Source organism: Lotus japonicus, chromosome 5 (assembly GCF_012489685.1).
Source record: "Lotus japonicus ecotype B-129 chromosome 5, LjGifu_v1.2".
Classification (NCBI taxonomy): domain Eukaryota; kingdom Viridiplantae; phylum Streptophyta; class Magnoliopsida; order Fabales; family Fabaceae; genus Lotus; species Lotus japonicus.
This window is the reverse complement of record NC_080045.1, coordinates 39,638,993-39,659,164: the sequence shown is the minus strand read 5'-3', so window position 1 is coordinate 39,659,164 and position 20,172 is coordinate 39,638,993. Positions and strand designations below refer to the sequence as shown.

Here is a 20,172-nt window from a genome sequence, read left to right as displayed (position 1 = left end):
CTCTAGACTATCTTCTGTCGTCTTAAGTCTCTTTTCCACAGTCTCCTTCTCTTCCAGCAGATTCAGCTCCCGCTGGCAAAGCCCCTGAATCTCCTCCACGAAGCAGAGGAACTCCTTCAGATCTCTCTCCATCTCTGGACCAAGATCTTCTTCCAGCAGTGTCTTCGTCAGCTCTTGTATGGTCTTTGTACCATCGGGATGCCTAATATTGAGGAATATATCTTCCTCAAAAGCCTTCCTTCTGAGCTCTTCTAATGTCGTTCTGTATGATGCCATTTTTTTCTTACTGAAAATTATTCGAGGTGTGAAGCTTACCTTTCTCTCCAACGTTTCTTTTCTTATAGGCTTCACTTTCTCTCTGAAAGTTAATGCTCCTACAGTTTCTCGAGGTTAAGTTCTTGGTAACTGACCCTTCTATTTACTCACTTGACCGGTGGTAAACGTTCATCCCTTGCATTAACTCTCCTATTTATTTTCGCCTAACTCTGATTCTTACATCATTTTCATTTTCCTTAAACTTAGACCTTCTCTAAGGGGGAGTACCTTGTACTTCAAGCTAAGTTTTTCACACCCCAAGCTTTTTGCTTATGACAAAAAGGGGGAGTAAACCCAGTTTTTGATGTGTAAGATGTGTTAGTGTGACTTATTTTTCTTTTGGAGATTTTAAGAGTTCCACCTTCATGACCATAGATGTGTCACTGGGCAAATACAAGGAATACATTTCACTTCTTCTGAAGTGATTCTAAGTTGACTCTGATACCCAAGACTCTGATACCCTGTCTATGACTCTGATCACTTATGCGCTCTGATTATTAGTTTTTCATCTATGTCATAAGCCTTTTACTCTGAACTCTTATATGTTTTAGCTCAGAATCTAGATTTTACTAACGTTTTCATCAAGTGTTAGATTCAGGGGGAGCTAAGCTCAGAATCAAGCAGTGACTTGAATTCAGAATGAGCAAGATAAACTATTCACATCAGGATAAGTTTTTTTTTTATTATCTCTAAACTCTGAGTGAATTCAGTTTATTGTTTAAGAATTGTTCATCAAAAATCTTAGTTTTGTCATCATCAAAAAGGGGGAGATTGTAAGATCAAGTTTTGATCTAGTAGTACAACTCTATGTTTTGATGATTACAAGTTAACCTTTTGATATGAACAATTGTGTTACTCTAACGTGTTTTTCTGAGTGTGCTAGTTACAGGCTCTGACCTCAACTCAATCTCACACAAATCAGAAGCACTGTGTATAAAGGGTAACCCAAGCAACGCTTTCGCATTCACCATGTTCAGTATGAACAGTGGAAAAGCTTCAGAAGATCTGAAGCTATACAAACTCTGATGAGGACTCAGTCGCTAGAAGCTCTGAAGATCCAGAAGTTCTGATAGCCAAGAAACACTGAAGGTTCAGATGTTCTGATGGTGTAGAAGACTCTGAAGATCCAGAAGCTGAATAGTGGAAACTCTGAAGTCCAGAAGCAAGAAACTCTGAAGGCCATGTTCTTCCCTCTGAGTTCAGAATCAGAAGATACAATGGTCAGAGGATCTGTGCTTTCCCTCTGACTCTGATCAACCGGCTTCACAAGTTCCAATATGAAGTATTCCCCTGATCAGAAGTCTCCTAGGTTAAAAGGTCAAGTCGCTATCCAAGTACAAAAGCAAGTGTACCTTCCTGACGACCTACCTAACGTTCTCAGCCACAGCAGAAGCTGGATTTTCCAGAACTGCCCTCCAACGGTAGCATTTCCCATGCAACGCTCAACCCTAATCCTTGGAGTATATATAGAGGCTGAAGATTGAAAGAAGCGGCGTAGAAAAATACGAGAAGCAACACACGCGCAAGATATTCAAAATATTCTAAGCTTTCGTTCATCCTGTAATTTATTTAGTTTACACTCAGCTTATTCAGAAGCAAACCCTTGTAAACACCAACCTCAAACAGTTGTTTGATTTTCCTTTAGGAGATCAAGGTTGATCGGATCCTAGAGAAGACTAAGAGAGTGAATCTTAGTGTGAGCTAAGTCAGTGTAATTGTTAGTCACTTGTAGGTTTCAAGTGCAGTTGTAACTCTTACCTGATTAGTGGATTGCCTTCATTCTAAGAAGGAAGAAATCACCTTAACGGGTGGACTGGAGTAGCTTGAGTGATTTATCAAGTGAACCAGGATAAAATCCTTGTGTGCTTTTCTATCTCTATCTTTTGCACTTAGTTCTCGAAAAGATTTGTTAAAATCTTTAAGGTGGTAGTTTTGTACTGAAAACGTTATTCAAACCCCCCCTTTCTACCGTTTTTCATACCTTCACTTTCCACGACAAGTGTTTCGACATGAAACGCTGGAATGTACGAATGATCGATTTCGATTCTGGGAAGTTTGCCGAAACTGAATCCCTGATAGCTCAAGAATCTTAAAGTAAACTGTCGATGAAGAATTCTTCTATTCGGAGCTTCAAACGAAGATTCCACACGCATACACCCATTTCTTTCGATGTTTCCAATCTTTCTTCAGAAGGAAGTTTTCTCATACGACATTAATTGCAAAAAGTAACTTTTCGGGTTAAATCGATTAACACCGTTAGCGAGTCGTTTGCTTAAATTCCAAGAAACCTGTTTCGAGTTCTGAAATTCTGTCGCCGGATTCTATCTTATAATTCACACAGGAATGTGCAGGAAACATCGGAATCGCGAAATTTTCATTTTCCCGCGTTTTCCCTTTTCTATAAATAGCTTGAAAGAAACAAAAAAAAAACATCACCAACACACACACAACCCGCGACCAAGGAGGAGAGAAAGGGAGGAGAGCTTTTCGCCGATTCTTTTCTGATCGTCGCCCTGTTCGTTGCTACGCGTAAGCCTCGAGGTACTGATGCTTTTCCTTACCTCTGATCGTAAATTCTGTCGCTTTTCTCTCTGTCTTTCTGTGCTCAAAGTTTTGAGCTTTTTGTAAAACTGTCTAAATAACTTGATTTCTCTGTCTAAACTTATTCCCTGCATGCCCAAGAGCATGTTTAGCGGATTACATTTCGCCGAATCTCGCCAAATCGCCGCAGAACTTCAATTTTGCTCAAAAACCCATTTTTGTGCTGAGGTTCCGCTTTTTGAATCAAAAACTCTCGACTGAGCTTAGCGTCAGTAGGATTAGTTGTCATAAACGTTATCGGTATCAACCTCATCCAATTTATTGTTCGAAATTCCGATTTTGAGTTTCCGAGCTAAAAATCTTGACCAAAATACCCATGTTCTAGTTTTCGATCCGATAATTTTTCTGAGAGTTTCCCTGGCCTAGATATCGCCTAAGAATACCTAGGAATTGATTTAGATCGAAGAAAAAGTTCGGAAACCCTATTTTCTAAAGTGGCCGAAACCTGTTTGTTAGGATACCGTGTCCAAAAATAATTTTTAGGTCTATATGACCTAAGCCATTGCGTAGCTCTTTCAATTGTCGAAATTTTGGCGTTGGTTTCGTGTCATTCCGAGTTCTGTAGCTCGAGTTATGCTCGTTTTAGCGAACGAAGTCTCCGTTGTCCATTCGTGCCCAAATGTGAACTCTGAAGCTTTAAAAGCTTTCTTTTCGATTTCGATTAGTATTATTAGATCGTGTTGCTCCTAGTGAGGCTTGTGTTGATGATTGTGTTTCCTTGTTCTAGGTTCGCAACTTCCATGCACAACTTCTTCTCACGAAGGTAAGGGTAACTCAGTTTTAGCGTGTCTTTGAATCTTGCCTGCTTTTATCGCACTGCCTGCGTTTGAGATGAAGATGTTTATATTGATTGGCATTGGGTTATGAATATTGTACTGAACTGGTAAAATGTTTTCTGGAGGCTTCAGCCGAGTGAACTTATTGAGACGTGTGTCTCCGTTTTTTGAGAGGCTTCGGCCGTTTACTGGTTTCTGTCATTGAGCTGATTTGATATGCAATTGAGTTGATTTATGGTCATTGATAATAGGAATAACATGTGGTTACTCTGAATTGATCATTGGTTGGGCATTGTTGTTGACTGACTTGGCATATAGGCTTTGGTCCTTAAGTGGCGATGAGGTGGATTTGTCCCACGTGATTGTCCCGTCTTTCGAGGCGTTATAAAGTGGCAATGAGGTGGGTGTGGTCCCGCGGGATTGTCCCATCTTTTGAGATGTTCTAAAGTGGTGATGAGGTGGGTGTGGTCCCACGCGATTGTCCCGTCCGTAGTGACGCTAAGTGGCGATGAGGTGGGTGTGGTCCCGCGTGATTGTCCCGTCTTGAGAGACGATATTGATCGATCCATTTTGGTAGAAGCATATAGTCGCATTATAGGACACTAACATACGATGGTACTGATGTTTGATTTGATGCTATGTTGTTCAATGAATCGTCATGTAACTTGATATACGTTGTTAGTTTAATTATCACGTTATATGATTAAGTTTGAATGACATGTTTTCTCTTTCATATGTGGTAATGGCATGAAGTTAACCCTTTCTGTTTGCTACTTGTTTTTTGGGCGCTTAACGCTATTAGGCGATGAAGAGCTTTCTGGTGATGTTTAGCCATGCTGAGATGGAGGAGGGATAGTAACCGGCGGAGCAAGGATGGAAGAAGCTGTTTAGTTCCTCTTAGAAGTTTATGCTTTGAGTCTTCTTCGTTATCTGAAAACTCTGCTACTGAAACCCTGTTTTCGCCACCGTTTAAGGGTGCGCACTTATTTTGGAAACTTGCTTATGATATTGTAAGACACTATTATTACATGTCAGGAACGGGTTGTTTAATTAAGACTATGCTATGTATTAAACTATGTTTAGTCGTTTTGAGAAGAAAAAAATATATCGTGTTTTCTTAGGATTACGAAATAGTCCTTAGACTTTGTTAAGTTACTAATGCGACTCCTCAGTTGAGAAATTGGGGCGTTACACGAACGTCCGATTCCAATTCTCGGAAGTTTGCCGAAACTAAGTTTCTGATAGCTCAAGAACCTTAAAATAAACTGTTGATGAAGACTTTTCCTTTTCCGAGCTTCAAACGAAGATTCCACATGTGAGTACTGATTCCTTTCGATGTTTCTAATCTTTCTTCAGAAGGAGTTTTCTTATCCGACATCATCTGCAAAAAGTAGTTTTTCGGGTTAAATCGACCCACACCGACTTTGGATCGTTTGCTTTAATTCCAAGAAACCTGTTTCGGATTCTGAAATTCTATCGCCAGATCTATCTTAGAATTCACAGAGGAACGCGCAGGTAAAATCAGAATCGCGAAATTTTCATTTTCCCGCATTTTCCCTCACCTATAAATAGGTGAGAAATCAAAATTTTTAAACCCACACACCCATCCAAACCCGCGAGCACCAAGGAGGAAGAGGAGAAGAATTTTTTCGCCGATTCTTGTCTGATCGTTGCTATGCGTAGGCCTCGAGGTACTGATGTTATTCCTTACCTCTGATCGTAAATTCTATCGCTCTTCTCTATGTCTTTCTATGCTCAAAGTTTTGAGCTTTTTGTAAAACTGTCCAAATAACTTGATTTTTCTGTCAAAACATCTTCTCTACCAACCCAAGTACCAACCCAAGAGCATGTTTAGTGGATTACATTTCGCTGAATCTCGCCGAAACGTCGAAGAGCTACAATTCTGCTCAAATACCCATTTTTCGACTAAAGTTTCTCTCTTTGGACTGAAAACTCTCGACTGAGCTTAGTGCCAGTAGGATTAGTTGTCATAAACGTTGTTAGTGACGACCCCATCCAATTTGTTTTTCGAAATTCCAATTTTGAATTTCTGAGCTAAAAACACTGACCAAAATACTGCTTCAGTTTTCGATCCGATAATTTTTCCGAGCTTTAATTCACCTTAGTTACGACTAATGATAACCTAGGAATCAAGTTTGATCGAAGAAAAAGCGCCGGAACACATTTTGATGTGTTGTGGCCGAGAGCTCCCCAGGGAGGGGGAGGAGAAAATTTCTCTTTTGCGAAAACTCGTCATATCGCGTTAGGTTATCGTACTATGGAGCTTATAATGCTTCGTATAACGTTAGTAATTATTGTTTGGTTAGTTCTAACTTGTTGTGATTGAATTCTGTGATTTTGCTCACAGGTTCATTTGAAGAATTTCTTAGAGCGGAAGGAGAGGATCGTGAAGGAACCCTGCAGGAGCGCACTGGAGGAAATAGAGGTGAGGGCTACTCACTGAATACTAGCTAATGCTTTAGGTATCGACGAATTCGACTTGATTTATTGTTTATGCACTTGATTGTGATTAACTGGGAAATGTTTTCTAGAAGCTTTGGCCGAGTGAACTAATTGAGACGTGTGTCTCCGTTTTCTGAGGCTTCGGCCGACATTGTTGATTGGAATTTATTTATCGCTTTGATTGTTGTCGATTGATTCATATGTTGTGTGCTAAATGGTTAATCTTAGGATGTGTTGATATATGTACCATGACTGTCTGATTGTGTCATTTGGCTATGCAATTATACATATATCTGTTGTACGTCAGAGTGAGGAACACGAGCGATTGTGCCATACTCATGAGGAGATTTTGGGAAAGTTTGACGGGACGAACCGAGGTTCGGGCCCTTGTTATTGTTTTAGTGGACTGAGGCCTTCTCTGTGAGTTACTTGGGATGATGAGATCTTTTAAACTCATAAGATTAGAGACAAACCTAAATGGGAACTATTTTACAAGGAAAATTCATAAGACACTAATCAACCCCTGAACCCTTTTAATAATGATAACAATGTTAGATGATGGCTTAGGGCTTGGATATTAGTTTTGGAAAATGAGAAGTGTCGTCGAATCCAAGTTTTTGGGGAAACTAATAAGTTTCTGAGTATGTTGATACTCTTTTGCTCGATGAGCAGTTTGTTGTTTGACTATCTAAAAGATAAGCCGGGAAACTATAAGTTTCGAAGTACATTGGTACTCTTTCGCTCGCTAAGCAGTTTTTGACCATCGGAATTGGATGAGTCAGATGACTCGAGAAGCCATCAAGGGTGATTGCACTCCTTTTTATATTTAATTGCCTTTTGTCGCAGAATCGACACTTACCTTAGGGTATTCTTTTTAGAGTCTGATTGTGTCATTTGGCTATGCAATTATACATATATCTGTTGTACGTCAGAGTGAGGAACACGAGCGATTGTGCCATACTCATGAGGAGATTTTGGGAAAGTTTGACGGGACGAACCGAGGTTCGGGCCCTTGTTATTGTTTTAGTGGACTGAGGCCTTCTCTGTGAGTTACTTGGGATGATGAGATCTTTTAAACTCATAAGATTAGAGACAAACCTAAATGGGAACTATTTTACAAGGAAAATTCATAAGACACTAATCAACCCCTGAACCCTTTTAATAATGATAACAATGTTAGATGATGGCTTAGGGCTTGGATATTAGTTTTGGAAAATGAGAAGTGTCGTCGAATCCAAGTTTTTGGGGAAACTAATAAGTTTCTGAGTATGTTGATACTCTTTTGCTCGATGAGCAGTTTGTTGTTTGACTATCTAAAAGATAAGCCGGGAAACTATAAGTTTCGAAGTACATTGGTACTCTTTCGCTCGCTAAGCAGTTTTTGACCATCGGAATTGGATGAGTCAGATGACTCGAGAAGCCATCAAGGGTGATTGCACTCCTTTTTATATTTAATTGCCTTTTGTCGCAGAATCGACACTTACCTTAGGGTATTCTTTTTAGAGACAATAAGTTAGCTAGAACACGTGACGACGTGACGACGTGACGAGTAAGGTTGGAGACGTTGTTTGGCTAATCATATTGCATCATTCATACATTGGGGTTTATACACAGTGGGATGTCGGACCTCGTTGAATTCCAAAAATAGTCATAAGACCCGGATTTCCATGTAAGAACACTGCGGTTATTCTTAGTAGCAGACGGAAATGGCAGACCTGCGGGTTACGGCTGATCAGACTACATTTGTTTGGTGTAAGAGACGCCCGAGCGGAAATGGTTAAACACTAGGCCGGTGTTAGGACTGACTCGATGGTGCCCATCTATCCGGAGCTTTTTGTTCCTTAGCATGTCCTTGCATCTCATCATACATGTTGACCTAATTGTCGAATGTGATTGGTATTTGTTACCTTACTTGATAAGTGTTAAATTGTCATTTATGTTTCATTGGAGGATATACTACTTACAATGCTATTATAAGCCTATGTAACCTAAGTATCTATCCCCGTGAACTTTATCTATTGGGTGTATTATTTATGTAATTCTTTGTGTTGACCCTTGCGCCTGCTGTTTGTGTTTTGGCGGTTGTACGCCCATTGTCAGATGTCCATGGCGGATTGGTTCACGATGGTCCACCCCTCGGGGGGGACTAGGTTCGAGATGTTAGATCAGGACATCCCCGACTCATGGGTGGTTGACCCCGCTAGCCACCGAGCTATCTATTCGGGGAGAATAATGAAGGATCGTGTCGACAAGTTGGGACACTTGACGGAGGGAGTACTGAGGCGTTATTCTGTCAGCTTTAACCTATCACCCGGCGTGCACTGCGGACCTAGTGCAGGAGTACCACCACCACCGTCGTCGTCTGACGACGAGGACCCCTCGGAGGGGGAGTCTGTGGGAGGAGCTTCTTCGGGATCGAGCTCTCCCACTGTTGCTGACCGTGAAGATACTGGATCGGGTTCCAGACCCGTGATACCAGCATAGGAGCTTGTCGTTGCGGCCACCCTTCGCTTGAGGACATCGATTTCCTCTCGTGGTTATCTTGTTGTGTCGTTGGCGCACATGATGGAGGAGGACATGCTCGTTTGTGTAGTGGATGCGGTGACGGGAGTTTCTAGGATTGAGACTCGGTCAGTAGCGAGGGAGGTGATTGATGTAGACAGGGAGCTAGTCGTTCTAGATTCTGATTCAGACAACGACCATGTCAGCGTGTAGGATGAGGAGTGTTGAGATACGCTTCTCTAGGGAGGTTAGAGTAGGAGTAGCGTCATAGCTCTGGTCGTCATGTTCTCATTTTGGGGCAGGGTAGGTCCCCGACCTTTAGCTTTTTGTGTGGTTCTCTCTATGGGAATCACAGAGAGTTGGTCGGACTATGTGGTCTTATTTAGGCCATTTGGGCTGACTTACTTTCGTATGGAGGACTGTATTTCGAATACTTGACCTTTATTTTGGTTTGTACATATTTGCCTGCGGGCACTACTTTCAGATACTTTCTTTCACTTTTCCCGTCACTGGAGGTTACTCGTGACGTGGCTTGCTACTTACAGCGGGGGCTGCAAATATACCTATACATTATCTATGTTTCTCGTTTATGGGTTGAGTCATTATTTCGGCAAGTCATTTATTTTTAAAACAAAAAAAATATTCACGTTTTTCCGCTTTATTTAATTTTTGGTTACTAAAGTGATGCCACCGAAATCGGGGTGTTACAACCAACACCCAAGGAAACCATCTCGGCATAAAACACAAGACACCAACAGCGGACTGAGCAATCTCAAACGCAAGAAAACCACCACAATCACAAACACCAGCACGCCAGGACAAACAAGAATTCAGAAACGAACTCAGCAACACACCCAAAAACGAAAACAGGGGCACGCGTTACAGCCAAAGAAGATGATACAAAAGTACCAGAACCAGAAACCCAAACAAGCAGCACTTGAGTACACACCAGAAACAACACACGACCTGGATGAATCAACCACACAAACCCGCTCAACAAACCGCCCTAATGTCAGCAAACACAGCAAAAACAGGGGAAAAACCTAAGCCTTACCGTCGCCACACCCAATCACGCTTCCACTCACCCTACCTCCGTCAGCAGACACAGCAGAATTAAAAAAAAAAAAGAACAATTTTCCAAGGCCGTTTCTGGTTGACATTCTCTGAAATAGGCGTTTATACCTCCAATTCCAATTTAACTATAAGTAAATAGGATAAATATCCCTTGCAAAAAAATAAGATAAAATATGCAGATTTATGTTTACCTCACATCAAGGAATAAGTGAGGGCTCAAACCTACAATCTGAGAGATACAAGACTCTATCATGCTCCATTCAACCAAAACCATTCGGGTTATCTGGAGCCCGATTTCCTCAAGAATTTCAGGAGGGAAAAAAATCATCCTTTTCCTAGCTTTACTAGATACAGTTTAGATGTGAATATGAAAAAGCCCCTTCTATGTCAGGGGTGGGGGAGAAAAGAAGAAATACATACGGGTTTTGAATTGAACCAGCACAATATTGTTACATGTTCATACATGAAGTATACAACAAAATATGCATTTTCTGATCCAGTAATGAAGTTCCACCACTTAGTTGCATGTGCTCAGTATTGTTCTGTGTTGTTTGTGTAGATCATCAGCGGAGAAAGCTGCATGGGAGATCAGATATCACCTCATATACATATAAAGAAGGATAACTTTATCAAAAGTAAGACCCTGGAGAGGCTGAGCTCTATTAAGATGAATTGATTTTTCAATGAACTTAGGTTGAGGTATTGGTTAAAATATCAAGATGAGAATATCAACTTCATGGAACATACTTATGGTGAGAAAGCTCAACCTCCTGAGAGGTCCACCGGCTTCTCTAAAGTGAGGGGGTCACTTTAGAAGATAAAGTAAGCTATCACAACTGTCAACAGTTAAGGTTGTGATCATATACGCCCATGAATACCAAATCATGATGTTTTTTAAATCATAACCGTTATTTCTCAAACAATAGTTGTGATAACTTACTTTTTCCTTTAAAACGACTCTCACTTCAGATCAGCCAAATCCCCTATCTATACAGCATTGTTAATGGAAAGATAAAAGAAAGATTTTATCCACTACTTGAGATAGAGGAAAGATCTTCTAAAATGACTTTCACATTTCACACAACCCAAATGGAAACAGAGAGGAAGGAAGTGAGAGTTCCGCTCACCATTTTAGTTGTGCAGATAAATCTGTAGCGCATAATTAAATTCTACCCCCAATCATGAGTTTAAACCTACAATAAGACGTAAATTTGGCAAGGATTAATACACTGTGTGAATAATTAGGTACAATATCTTTCTAGATTTGTGAATAAAGAAAGTTGCATAAATAAATAGTTAATACTACATAAAAGGCAAGATGATCCTCTCTTGAAAAACATTTGCTTTACCCTTACCACATTTTCTCCAACCAAAGGCACCATCATATAAAACTCAAAATATTACAAGTCAATATACTTTACCCTCTGTTTTCATTCTACACAAAAAGTCATCCATATCTACCGGCAAAGCCAGTTTAAATAATATGTAATATGAAAACTCTCAATGTAACGAAGTTGCAACGACTAATAAGTTAGTTTTTGAGCTTCTAAAACACCTTACATGTGAAAATCAATATATCACGACTCCAGAAAATGGTCATGCCATAGCAACTACTCCTTTCCTTTGTTGCATTAACAATTAATACTTAACCAAGAACAGAAGGGAAAAAGAGAAAAATTTGACTTCTACATTGGAAAATATAATAAAAATACAAACTCCAGGTATTCTAATTCATCTTCAAAACAAAATCTCAATCACAATGTCGGTTTGACTTGACCAACCAGAACATTCTTTGGCTAAGAACATCACATCTGCACCAAGAGTTTAGGTGAATGCATTATCAGCACAATCTATCACAAACCCTTATGTGACCTTGATATTCATTACCCATCGCCCAACTATCTACACAATATTCAATTGAAACCAGAGCTAAAGACTACATTGATCTAATAAACATTAGAAATCCTCAAAATAAGTTACGTATATAACCTTGCTCACTGACCAACTCCAATGAAGTTCTCCGCAAGGAAGTAACCTGGTCCAGTGCCATTCACAGTGCGAGCGCGGTCAAACTGGAAGATCCTAAGCTTTCCTTCCTACAACCACAAGCAAAAGGTTATAAATGAAAGAATGCAAATGAAATTTACAGTTACATACAAAAGCATACCTTGGTTCCATAAACAAGCCCTCCCCCAGGAAAAGGATGAAAGCATGCCACATTGACCTCATCGTCTGCACTAGGCAGCACCCTGACAAGTTCCATATCAGACACTCTGTATACCTAAAAGACAATAGCAAATTGGGGCATGAAACTCAGCTTAAAACAATTCTAACTACAACAAGCATGTAGCGACTATTATTGTCAGTCCAAAATCCAAACACAAGCATTAAATGATTACCATGACCAGTTAGGGCAACAATAATAGAACATGAAATCGATGTTCCAGAAAAAATGCTTACATTGTAATTAATGTTTATACAGATTACATAATAGGTTATAGGTGGATTATTTATTCACAATGAGGCACAGTTCAGATTAAAAGAACATTTTAAGATAGAGAAAAAGAAAAAGAGGAGAAGGTTACCTCTAACACTGTATAGATTGGTAATGTTGTTTCTCCATCAATGATAATGCTTTTAAGAAGAGAGCCATGACGTCGACCATACGCAAGCAGTATATGCTCAGATGTAGGTGAGAACTACATTTCAAACAACAGTTGCACAAATTCAATCACCAATTGATAGGATGAACAGTGCGCGTGAACAGTAGCAGCAGTAGCGGTTAGATTGCAGTTAGGAAGTTATTATTTAATTACTATTAGTTGAGTAGTTTTATGATTACAGCAGTTAGGTACCTGCTATGGTTTGAATTTAAATTATATAGGAGTGGTTATAAATAGGAGTTATGTAAGATAGATAATTGAAATTATTCAGAAGTTGTGTGAATTTAAATTATATAGGAGTGGTTATAAATAGGAGTTATGTAAGATAGATAATTGAAATTATTCAGAAGTTGTGTGTTTAGTGGGAGAGGTCTGGCTCTCGAAATCCAGAATTACTAGGAGAGACTGGCTCTCGAACAACCAGAGTTTGCATAATTATTTCTTTAATATTCTGTTCCTATCACCAATATTTTCTTTAATTACAGTTGATCAAGTGAAGAAATGTGTTAGAATCAAAAGAGTGTGTTAGAATTTTTCTAGAAACTATCTAGCATCCACAGTTCAAAAAATAACATTAGTTAAAAATCTGTCAAAAATAATATATTCAAAATTTAATCATTTTAAGTATGCAATAACATCAGGAAAATGAAAAAGTCATTAAATAACCTGAATTGAAGTCAGACAATGAGCAGCTCGAATTGCCCGTGAAACAAGCACCGATCCAAATCTGTTGAAACAAATATCGATTTCAAAAAACTCAGACTGACTTAAACTAAGAGTGCATGTGTGAGAGGGATAATCAAATTCTTGGCAGAAATTGTTGAAGGAAGGACTCCTACGTTTCCTCCTCAAGGGAATATATCCGGAGCTCATACATTACTTGATGCGCTGAGATCGGATGTCGAGTTGGCGATGTTGCAACTCCAGGGTCCTGGCGTGCAAGATTTTGTGATCCGGGATCACCTTCTGTATGAGGATGCATACATGCAACGCAGGCAGCTAAAAATCTACCACATGGTGAAAAATGGGCACCCATTTCACTGCAAACCCAATTGCAAATTAAAAATCAATGAAGGCTCTTCAAAAATTTACAAACAAGAATCTAGAATATTATATGGTTAGTCCATACTCATTCACAAGAATTTAAAAAAAAAAAAAACATTCAATTCACATAATGCATGCAAAAGTGCAAAAATGCCATGCTGAAGCAGATATTATAAATTCATAACTTCACAAGGTACCTGCAAAGGACAACATGTGGTATGACTAGACGACATCCTCTTAGCAGAGCACAAGGATTTTCAATGTCATATGGCCATACTTTTAACTTAACAGTGCAAGGCAACTCTGTAGCAGCTGCAGCAGCCGCAGACGTAGCATGTTCTGACTGGATTCGATTTATAATGGTTTGGCTGTCAGACCCATCACGTGGGGCATTAACAGAAGCAAGAAGATTGCCAGAGTCAGATACAGGTATATGGGATTGAGAAAAATGATTCTGTAAACCTGATCTCATAGAAGCTGCAGGTATGCTGATTGTGGCAGGCATTTCTGAAGACGACATTGCTGCCTCAACATTAGTTGTGGACGGATTAGATCCCATGGTGGAAGGACCAATCTGCTGTGGAAAGCTGTCACGACTACCACCAATGTGATGAAGCATTGAGGGAACGCCAACTTGGCTTTGACCCATTAACCATCCTTGCAGAAAAGGTAACTCCCATCCACTTGGATTTCTTGAAGGGAAAAACTGATGAAATCCGTTTGCAGAGTTTTCATGTTGGCTTACATCTGCTGCTTCTGTTTGTGTTTCATTAGTCTCCATACCACCCATTGTGAGGTTACTGATGCCAGTTCTCATTTGATTAGGTGAAGTAGTATGAGCATTATATTCTGCACTAGTTTGAGAGCTAGCGGGAATCTCAGATGATGACAATGCAGTATCATGTTGTTCTGTTTCATTTGCTTCAACCTGCATGCTACTAGAACCAACACCATGCCTAGCATGCTGTAGTTCTACTCTGGACTCGTCTGCAGTATATGAAGGCATGAAGAGACGTAATGACATGTTGGGCGGTTTACTTGACAAATGGATCAGTGTCCTAGGTTGAACATTTGTGACAAAAACAACAGGAGGAGGATATTGTAAATAACCGAGAGATGTTGCCTCTGTCATAGAGTAATCTGACGGGTCGAGATCATTGACCTGATCATTAACCCAAATGTGGTAACCAAAATTAAAAAATGTAATTTGTGCAGCATGGGAAGAGAATCAATTAAAAATATGTCACTTTTTATACCTGAGCAGTTAAAAGATATGGTGCAGCATGTGGGTGAAAATGCACGGCACGGAGTGAGCGCCTTGTCTTCAACACAGCCACTGGTTGAAATGCTTCACCTCCATTATTGTAGTGCCACATGTACAACTGAGACAGTATTCCAAAACACACCGTAACAAGATTTAAAAAATTGCCACCAGTTACCAGACAGAGAATAAGTCATTGAAAGTTTAAACAACAAAGCAGGTTTTTAGAAAAAAGATTACATTACCTTGTGGCCTGATGCAACAGCAATTATTTCCCCGCTGGCATGTAAAGCAAGGGATGCAATAGGGCGATCTGAGAGTAAATTCCATAAATTGATCAAAGAGAAACCATAAATGTAACAAAAGAACAACAAACAATTTCAGCAATAGCTATAAATATAAATTAGAATAGAAAAGGGGAGATGGGGCTGCAAAATTACAGAAATAGTGAGATAATATCCGCTCTGATGTGTTAGCATCCCATAAACGAACTTCTTGGTCCAAGCTCCCGCTAACAAGTATCCGTTGATGTAATGGATGGAACCTAACCTGTAGCCAATTAACACCTAATTAAAATTGGAAAACAGGAAATGAAACTTTCTAAAAGTTAAGAGGAGAAAGATGATAGTAAATTTTACTATATTAGAATATCTAGAAAAATATTTCATTATATCATTATTGTATCTTAAAATGTGAGAGCATCTAGATGATCTTTAGGACAGGTTTCTGCATTTCATGATTTGTTTCCTTTTTTAGCTAAGATTAAGGCCTACAATTATAGCATAAATAAGGATTAAAGATTTTCCTTTTATAACAACCATTATACATGAGATTCCCCTGTCATTATTCTATTGTCAAGTTTCCTAAAATCTGGAAATCTATTACAGGGATGACATTATTTCCATGATTCTTTTCTTGTATAGCCATTGTAACCCTAGATCTTTTTTTGTGTTTAGTGGTTACGTCTAACATGCTTTTGAGCTATTTCATGGCAAGCTTCATAGAGGTTATTTATGAGCTGCCATTGTTTGGGCTACTATGTGGCTTTTTTTTTCATGTCATCTGTTCACACAGACAAATAATGAATCATATCAGTCGTGACTTCTCCTACCACCTACAATCATCTAGTTGTGACTTCTTCACCAAGAATTAATCATGCCAGTAGTAAATTAAGTGATCATAACTCGCACTAGTCCCATGACCCATCCTTTTGTTTAAGAAGAAGTATGGCTCTCATCTTTGTTCCAGGTGCACTCTAGCCCCCGTATCTAGTCTCAGATGTTACCATACCCAGTATATTTTAGTTTACTTTTATTAGAATTTGGGAGACCTAACTCAACCCAAAAGCTAGCTCAAGAGTTGAGGGTTGCTCTACCCTTTATAAAGGTTATCTATGCCATATATTTAGCCAATGTGGGACTTCTAACACCCCCCCTCACGCCTAGGGCTGGACATCTGGAGTGTGGAATTGCAGGACTGGACATCTGCCAGGTGGCCCAAATATGGGAGGTCTCCACCAACAAACGGATCTAGAATAGGCTCTGATACCATATTAGAATTTGGGAAGCCTAACTAACCCAAAAGCTAGCTCAAGAGTTCAGGGTTTCTCTACCCTTTATAAAGATTATCTATGTCATATCTCTAGCCAATGTGAAACTTCTAACAAATTTCTTGTAGTGCTTTACTACTAGTAACAAGTTCAAATGATTTCCGAAGCACCAAAAAAAAAAAGAGTAACAAATTCAAAGATTAGTAAGCTTTAGTTTGACAGGGAGTGTTACAATATCTAGCAAATGTCTCATAATATCATTATTGTATCTTGAAATTTCTTACATGATCTCTTATAAGTAGTTCACATATTTCATGATTTGCTTCATTATTTAATTACGATTAAGAGTTTTGTATCGGTAAGAATAGGGGTTTGTGCTTTGTTTTGTGTTATACTCCAATATACATTAAGAGAATATCATTTGTAGCCCCTTTTATCTCCTTTTCCTTCTTCCCTACTGAAATTCCTATATTTTAAGAGTATCAGGCTGCACCAAAAAAACATCATCATACATAAAGCATGAGTATCTGGCTGGGAACTTAAAAAAGCCTTCAATATTTTTAGGAATCAGTGTGTGAAACTAGTATTAACTTATAAATCTACAACAAAACCTTAGATTAAAAAAACTAATTTATCAAGATTTGCATATCCTCAATCAATCATTGTTACACAAAAACTTGTCCAAACAACAAAAATCCTGATCAATAAATACAATCATCAACAACATGAAGCATTCACCATCTATCAGAAAAGCTTGCAAGCCTTCTCCATATAAGAAAAAATCAACGAATGATGTAATATATGTTTTTGGATCAAAGTTTACTAAATAATTCAAAGGAAGTAATTTATGAATACATTACAACAATCAAAACCAATGAGCATTCCTATATATACCCTTAATGCTGACTAAGACTGAAATTTTTTAATCCACAACACTAGGAATGTGTTAGGACTAGAAACACAAAAGACACCTTCAGGAAATGGCACATGCACTAAAGTAATTCTCACATTCTCTAATAATGGGCCCAAAGCCACTTCTTGGCATCAGAAATTCCAGGGATTTGGAAAGATCATAATTCATGTTACCTACTTCATTTAAGCATCCATGCAATAGTCCAGAAAGAGCAAAAGAAAGTTTTTGGTTAAAAGAAAAATTATTTAACTGCAGGAATGAATATATCACATGCTTAAATTGGAGATAGTTGCCTAAAATGAAAAACTGTACAAGCTAGGAGAAAAAACAAAGTTTAAAGAAAATGGAAAAGAAAAGTCAACTCAATTTACAAGAAACATCATCTTAAAAATTAAATGTAAGATACTGCATTCATTAAGTACATACTAAGTGCAAAATTTGGGCAGCTAGATAGTGCTTCATTAACAATGAAAATTGTGAATCCATTCCATAGAATTGTCTCATCTTTAGAAGTATCTCATCAAAACTTATAGCAAAATATTACTTCTGTCAAGAGTTATTATTATTCCATTTCGTTGTACAGATTTTTTTTATTAGATTCCCCTTTATTGGAACAGAAAGCAGCTTGTAATGTAGCTCTAGTGCTCTACTATAGGAAAGTAGTAAAAAGGACTAGTCTATATTAAACAATTCCTATTGTACAATTATCATCAAGAAATAATATTCAGTTCATTACTTTTCAAGTTGGTATTAGAGCCTAATTCCGATACAGTGATAAATTATTTGTGTCTTCACCTAATAACTTTCGGCTTTTAGGATATTTTGTTTGTGACATTCTCTATATATTGAAATCAGCATAAGAAGAAAATGAATAATAGAAGAGATATAGAGACAAGAAACTAAGGAAAACAGGAAGACTTGAAACTTACAACCCAAGGTGTCCTTCTATGGCCAACTAACACCTGTAAGCAATTTCCAGTTTGACAATCCATTAACTTTACTGTGTGGTCACCACTGCACATGCCAAACAAATAGAAAAGTTCAATCACAAGAGAGTCTTCATTCAAATTAGGAAAGATGAGAAAAACCGGTTACAACTTACTGTGTGGAGGCAAGCACTTTTCCATCTGGACTGAATGCCGCAGCAATAGTAGACCGTGGTGGAGGCAATAAAGGGCAATACTTAGCTGACAAATGCAACAACGACTCAGCCTCAACCCTGACAAGTACTTCTAGAGATGTTAGTCATTGATATTCAATTTCTTTAAAGAAATGAAATCAATCCATCATTCTCAAAAGGCATGCTTTTTCTCAATATAAACTATACGCTGAAGTTGTGTAAGTACCATGAGAGAAGACCACGCTTTGCATCTATTACTGCTTCACTTTTCCGATGGGAGCAAGAACCGGATTTCGATTTGCAAGATTCTCCCCAGCGCCACCTTGGAACATGTTTGGTTCTAGGCGCAATCTCTCTTTGTGCTAGCAATCTAAAGACATTTGTGCCACTGCCAATTTGGAAAAAATAAATATTATATGAGAGAAATATTGTAGCAAAAATATCAAACTTCAAATTCTCTATAAACAAGGGGGGGATTGGTTCTCTGCCTTAGCCCGGCAATAATAAAATTGAAGTTCATTGTTCTATTAGGAATCTGATGAATTATCAACTAAAAGTGGCATGACCTAACGCTAAGCATAAGATGGGAATCAGGATGGCGAATATGTAAGAACTAAGCAAGAACATAAATTATGAAAATGTGGCAATAATTTAAATGGTCCATAATTATCCAATTCCAGAGCATGCATAAAAAGTTCCTGACTTCCTGCACTTGCCATACTATCAAGTATTTATGGTCAATAAATCAATGTGTTTTTCTTTCCAAGAACAACACTAATTAGAGATTCCCAATTGATTTGGCAACCAGTTGGATATAATAAATCAAATTCCTTAGACCTCATCACCTAGCTAATTTCAAACAACTGGAACAGACCTTGGCTAGTTTTTGAGTCAGTGACTATGAATTGAAATTTATCAGCATTGAAAATTAAAAATTACTTCAATCATCCAAACCAATTGAGTCTCATCCAACTTGAAAACTTAGCATGAAACAACCCTCAGAAAAAAATGGTACAATTATGCTGCCACTGAAGAAGCTCAGCTGACTCTACAATGGGGAGGACATCAATAATCATACAAGAAGTGCCAAGGGACAGAACAATCACAAAGTGTATACATGCACAGAACAAAGAGAATGCCTTCAGAATCATACCAATGCATCAAAGTTTGTAAATTTGCATGAAAAATTCACAACCCAGAATTCAATTTTCCTGTGTATACAAAATGAAGCAAATGGGGGGCAAAAAGAAAGAGAAGCACAAGAAAATTCAGACCTGCTGTTAGGATTATAGGAGGATGAGTTGTGATCATGATACCGAGGAGGAGGAGGAGGAGGAGGAGGAGGTTCCGCCATTTCCATGAAGAATTGAGACTGAAGAAGAAGGATCAATTCTGAGATGTTAGTTCTTGATTCTTGATTCTGTAAACCGCAGTTTTCATTGTTTCAACAGCACAGACCCTTCTCTCTGTCTGTCTCTCTCTCTCTCTCTCTCTATCGGTCTAAGTGTTTTCATTTTTTGGAGATTAGAAATATATTAGTTAGTGTTAAGAAGTTAGTCTTCTTAGTTAAATTTTGGTTACTGTATTAGAATTTTTTTTAAGTTAGTGTTATGAACTTATAATATTAAGAGTAAAATACACTCACCCCCCTCAAGGTTTGCAAGAATGACACTCCACCCTATTCTTTTTTTAAATCTACACTCCACCCCATTTTTTATAAAGGCAAAATTTAGTGACGAAAACAAATTCGTCACTAATAAAAAATAATTACTAATTAGTTAAAATTTAAATAAGTTTAATGAATATACACTATCATACATTAATTTATGAAAATAATTTTACTGAATATACTCTGTCTGTTAAGTCCACGTCCTATCTGTCTCCAAATCAT

General features: G+C 38.4%; 1 protein-coding gene across 5 annotated transcripts; it reads right to left on the bottom strand.

Moving 5' to 3' along the window:
• Positions 1-9,816: 9,816 nt before the first annotated feature.
• On the bottom strand, positions 9,817-19,806 carry LOC130718039 (uncharacterized). 5 transcript variants are annotated; one of them, XR_009012512.1, is made up of 15 exons: positions 19,556-19,806; positions 18,508-18,669; positions 18,264-18,380; positions 18,091-18,175; positions 15,140-15,248; positions 14,945-15,012; positions 14,695-14,820; positions 13,636-14,600; positions 13,234-13,434; positions 13,061-13,121; positions 12,317-12,430; positions 11,899-12,012; positions 11,734-11,827; positions 10,859-10,924; positions 9,817-10,307 (listed from the first exon to the last, which is right to left on the bottom strand). XR_009012512.1 is itself a non-coding variant. In XM_057568476.1 (14 exons), the coding sequence occupies exons 1-14, from the start codon at positions 19,639-19,641 to the stop codon at positions 11,469-11,471; spliced, it is 2,376 nt and encodes a 791-aa protein (XP_057424459.1). In that variant the 5' UTR covers positions 19,642-19,806; the 3' UTR covers positions 11,211-11,468. The 5 variants fall into 5 exon arrangements, 3 of the variants coding, with proteins under 3 accessions (XP_057424459.1, XP_057424461.1, XP_057424462.1); XR_009012513.1 differs by having other exon boundaries at positions 11,721-11,827; positions 19,556-19,805; XM_057568476.1 differs by lacking the exons at positions 9,817-10,307; positions 10,859-10,924 and adding an exon at positions 11,211-11,542.
• Between the last annotated feature and the right edge of the window lie 366 nt (positions 19,807-20,172).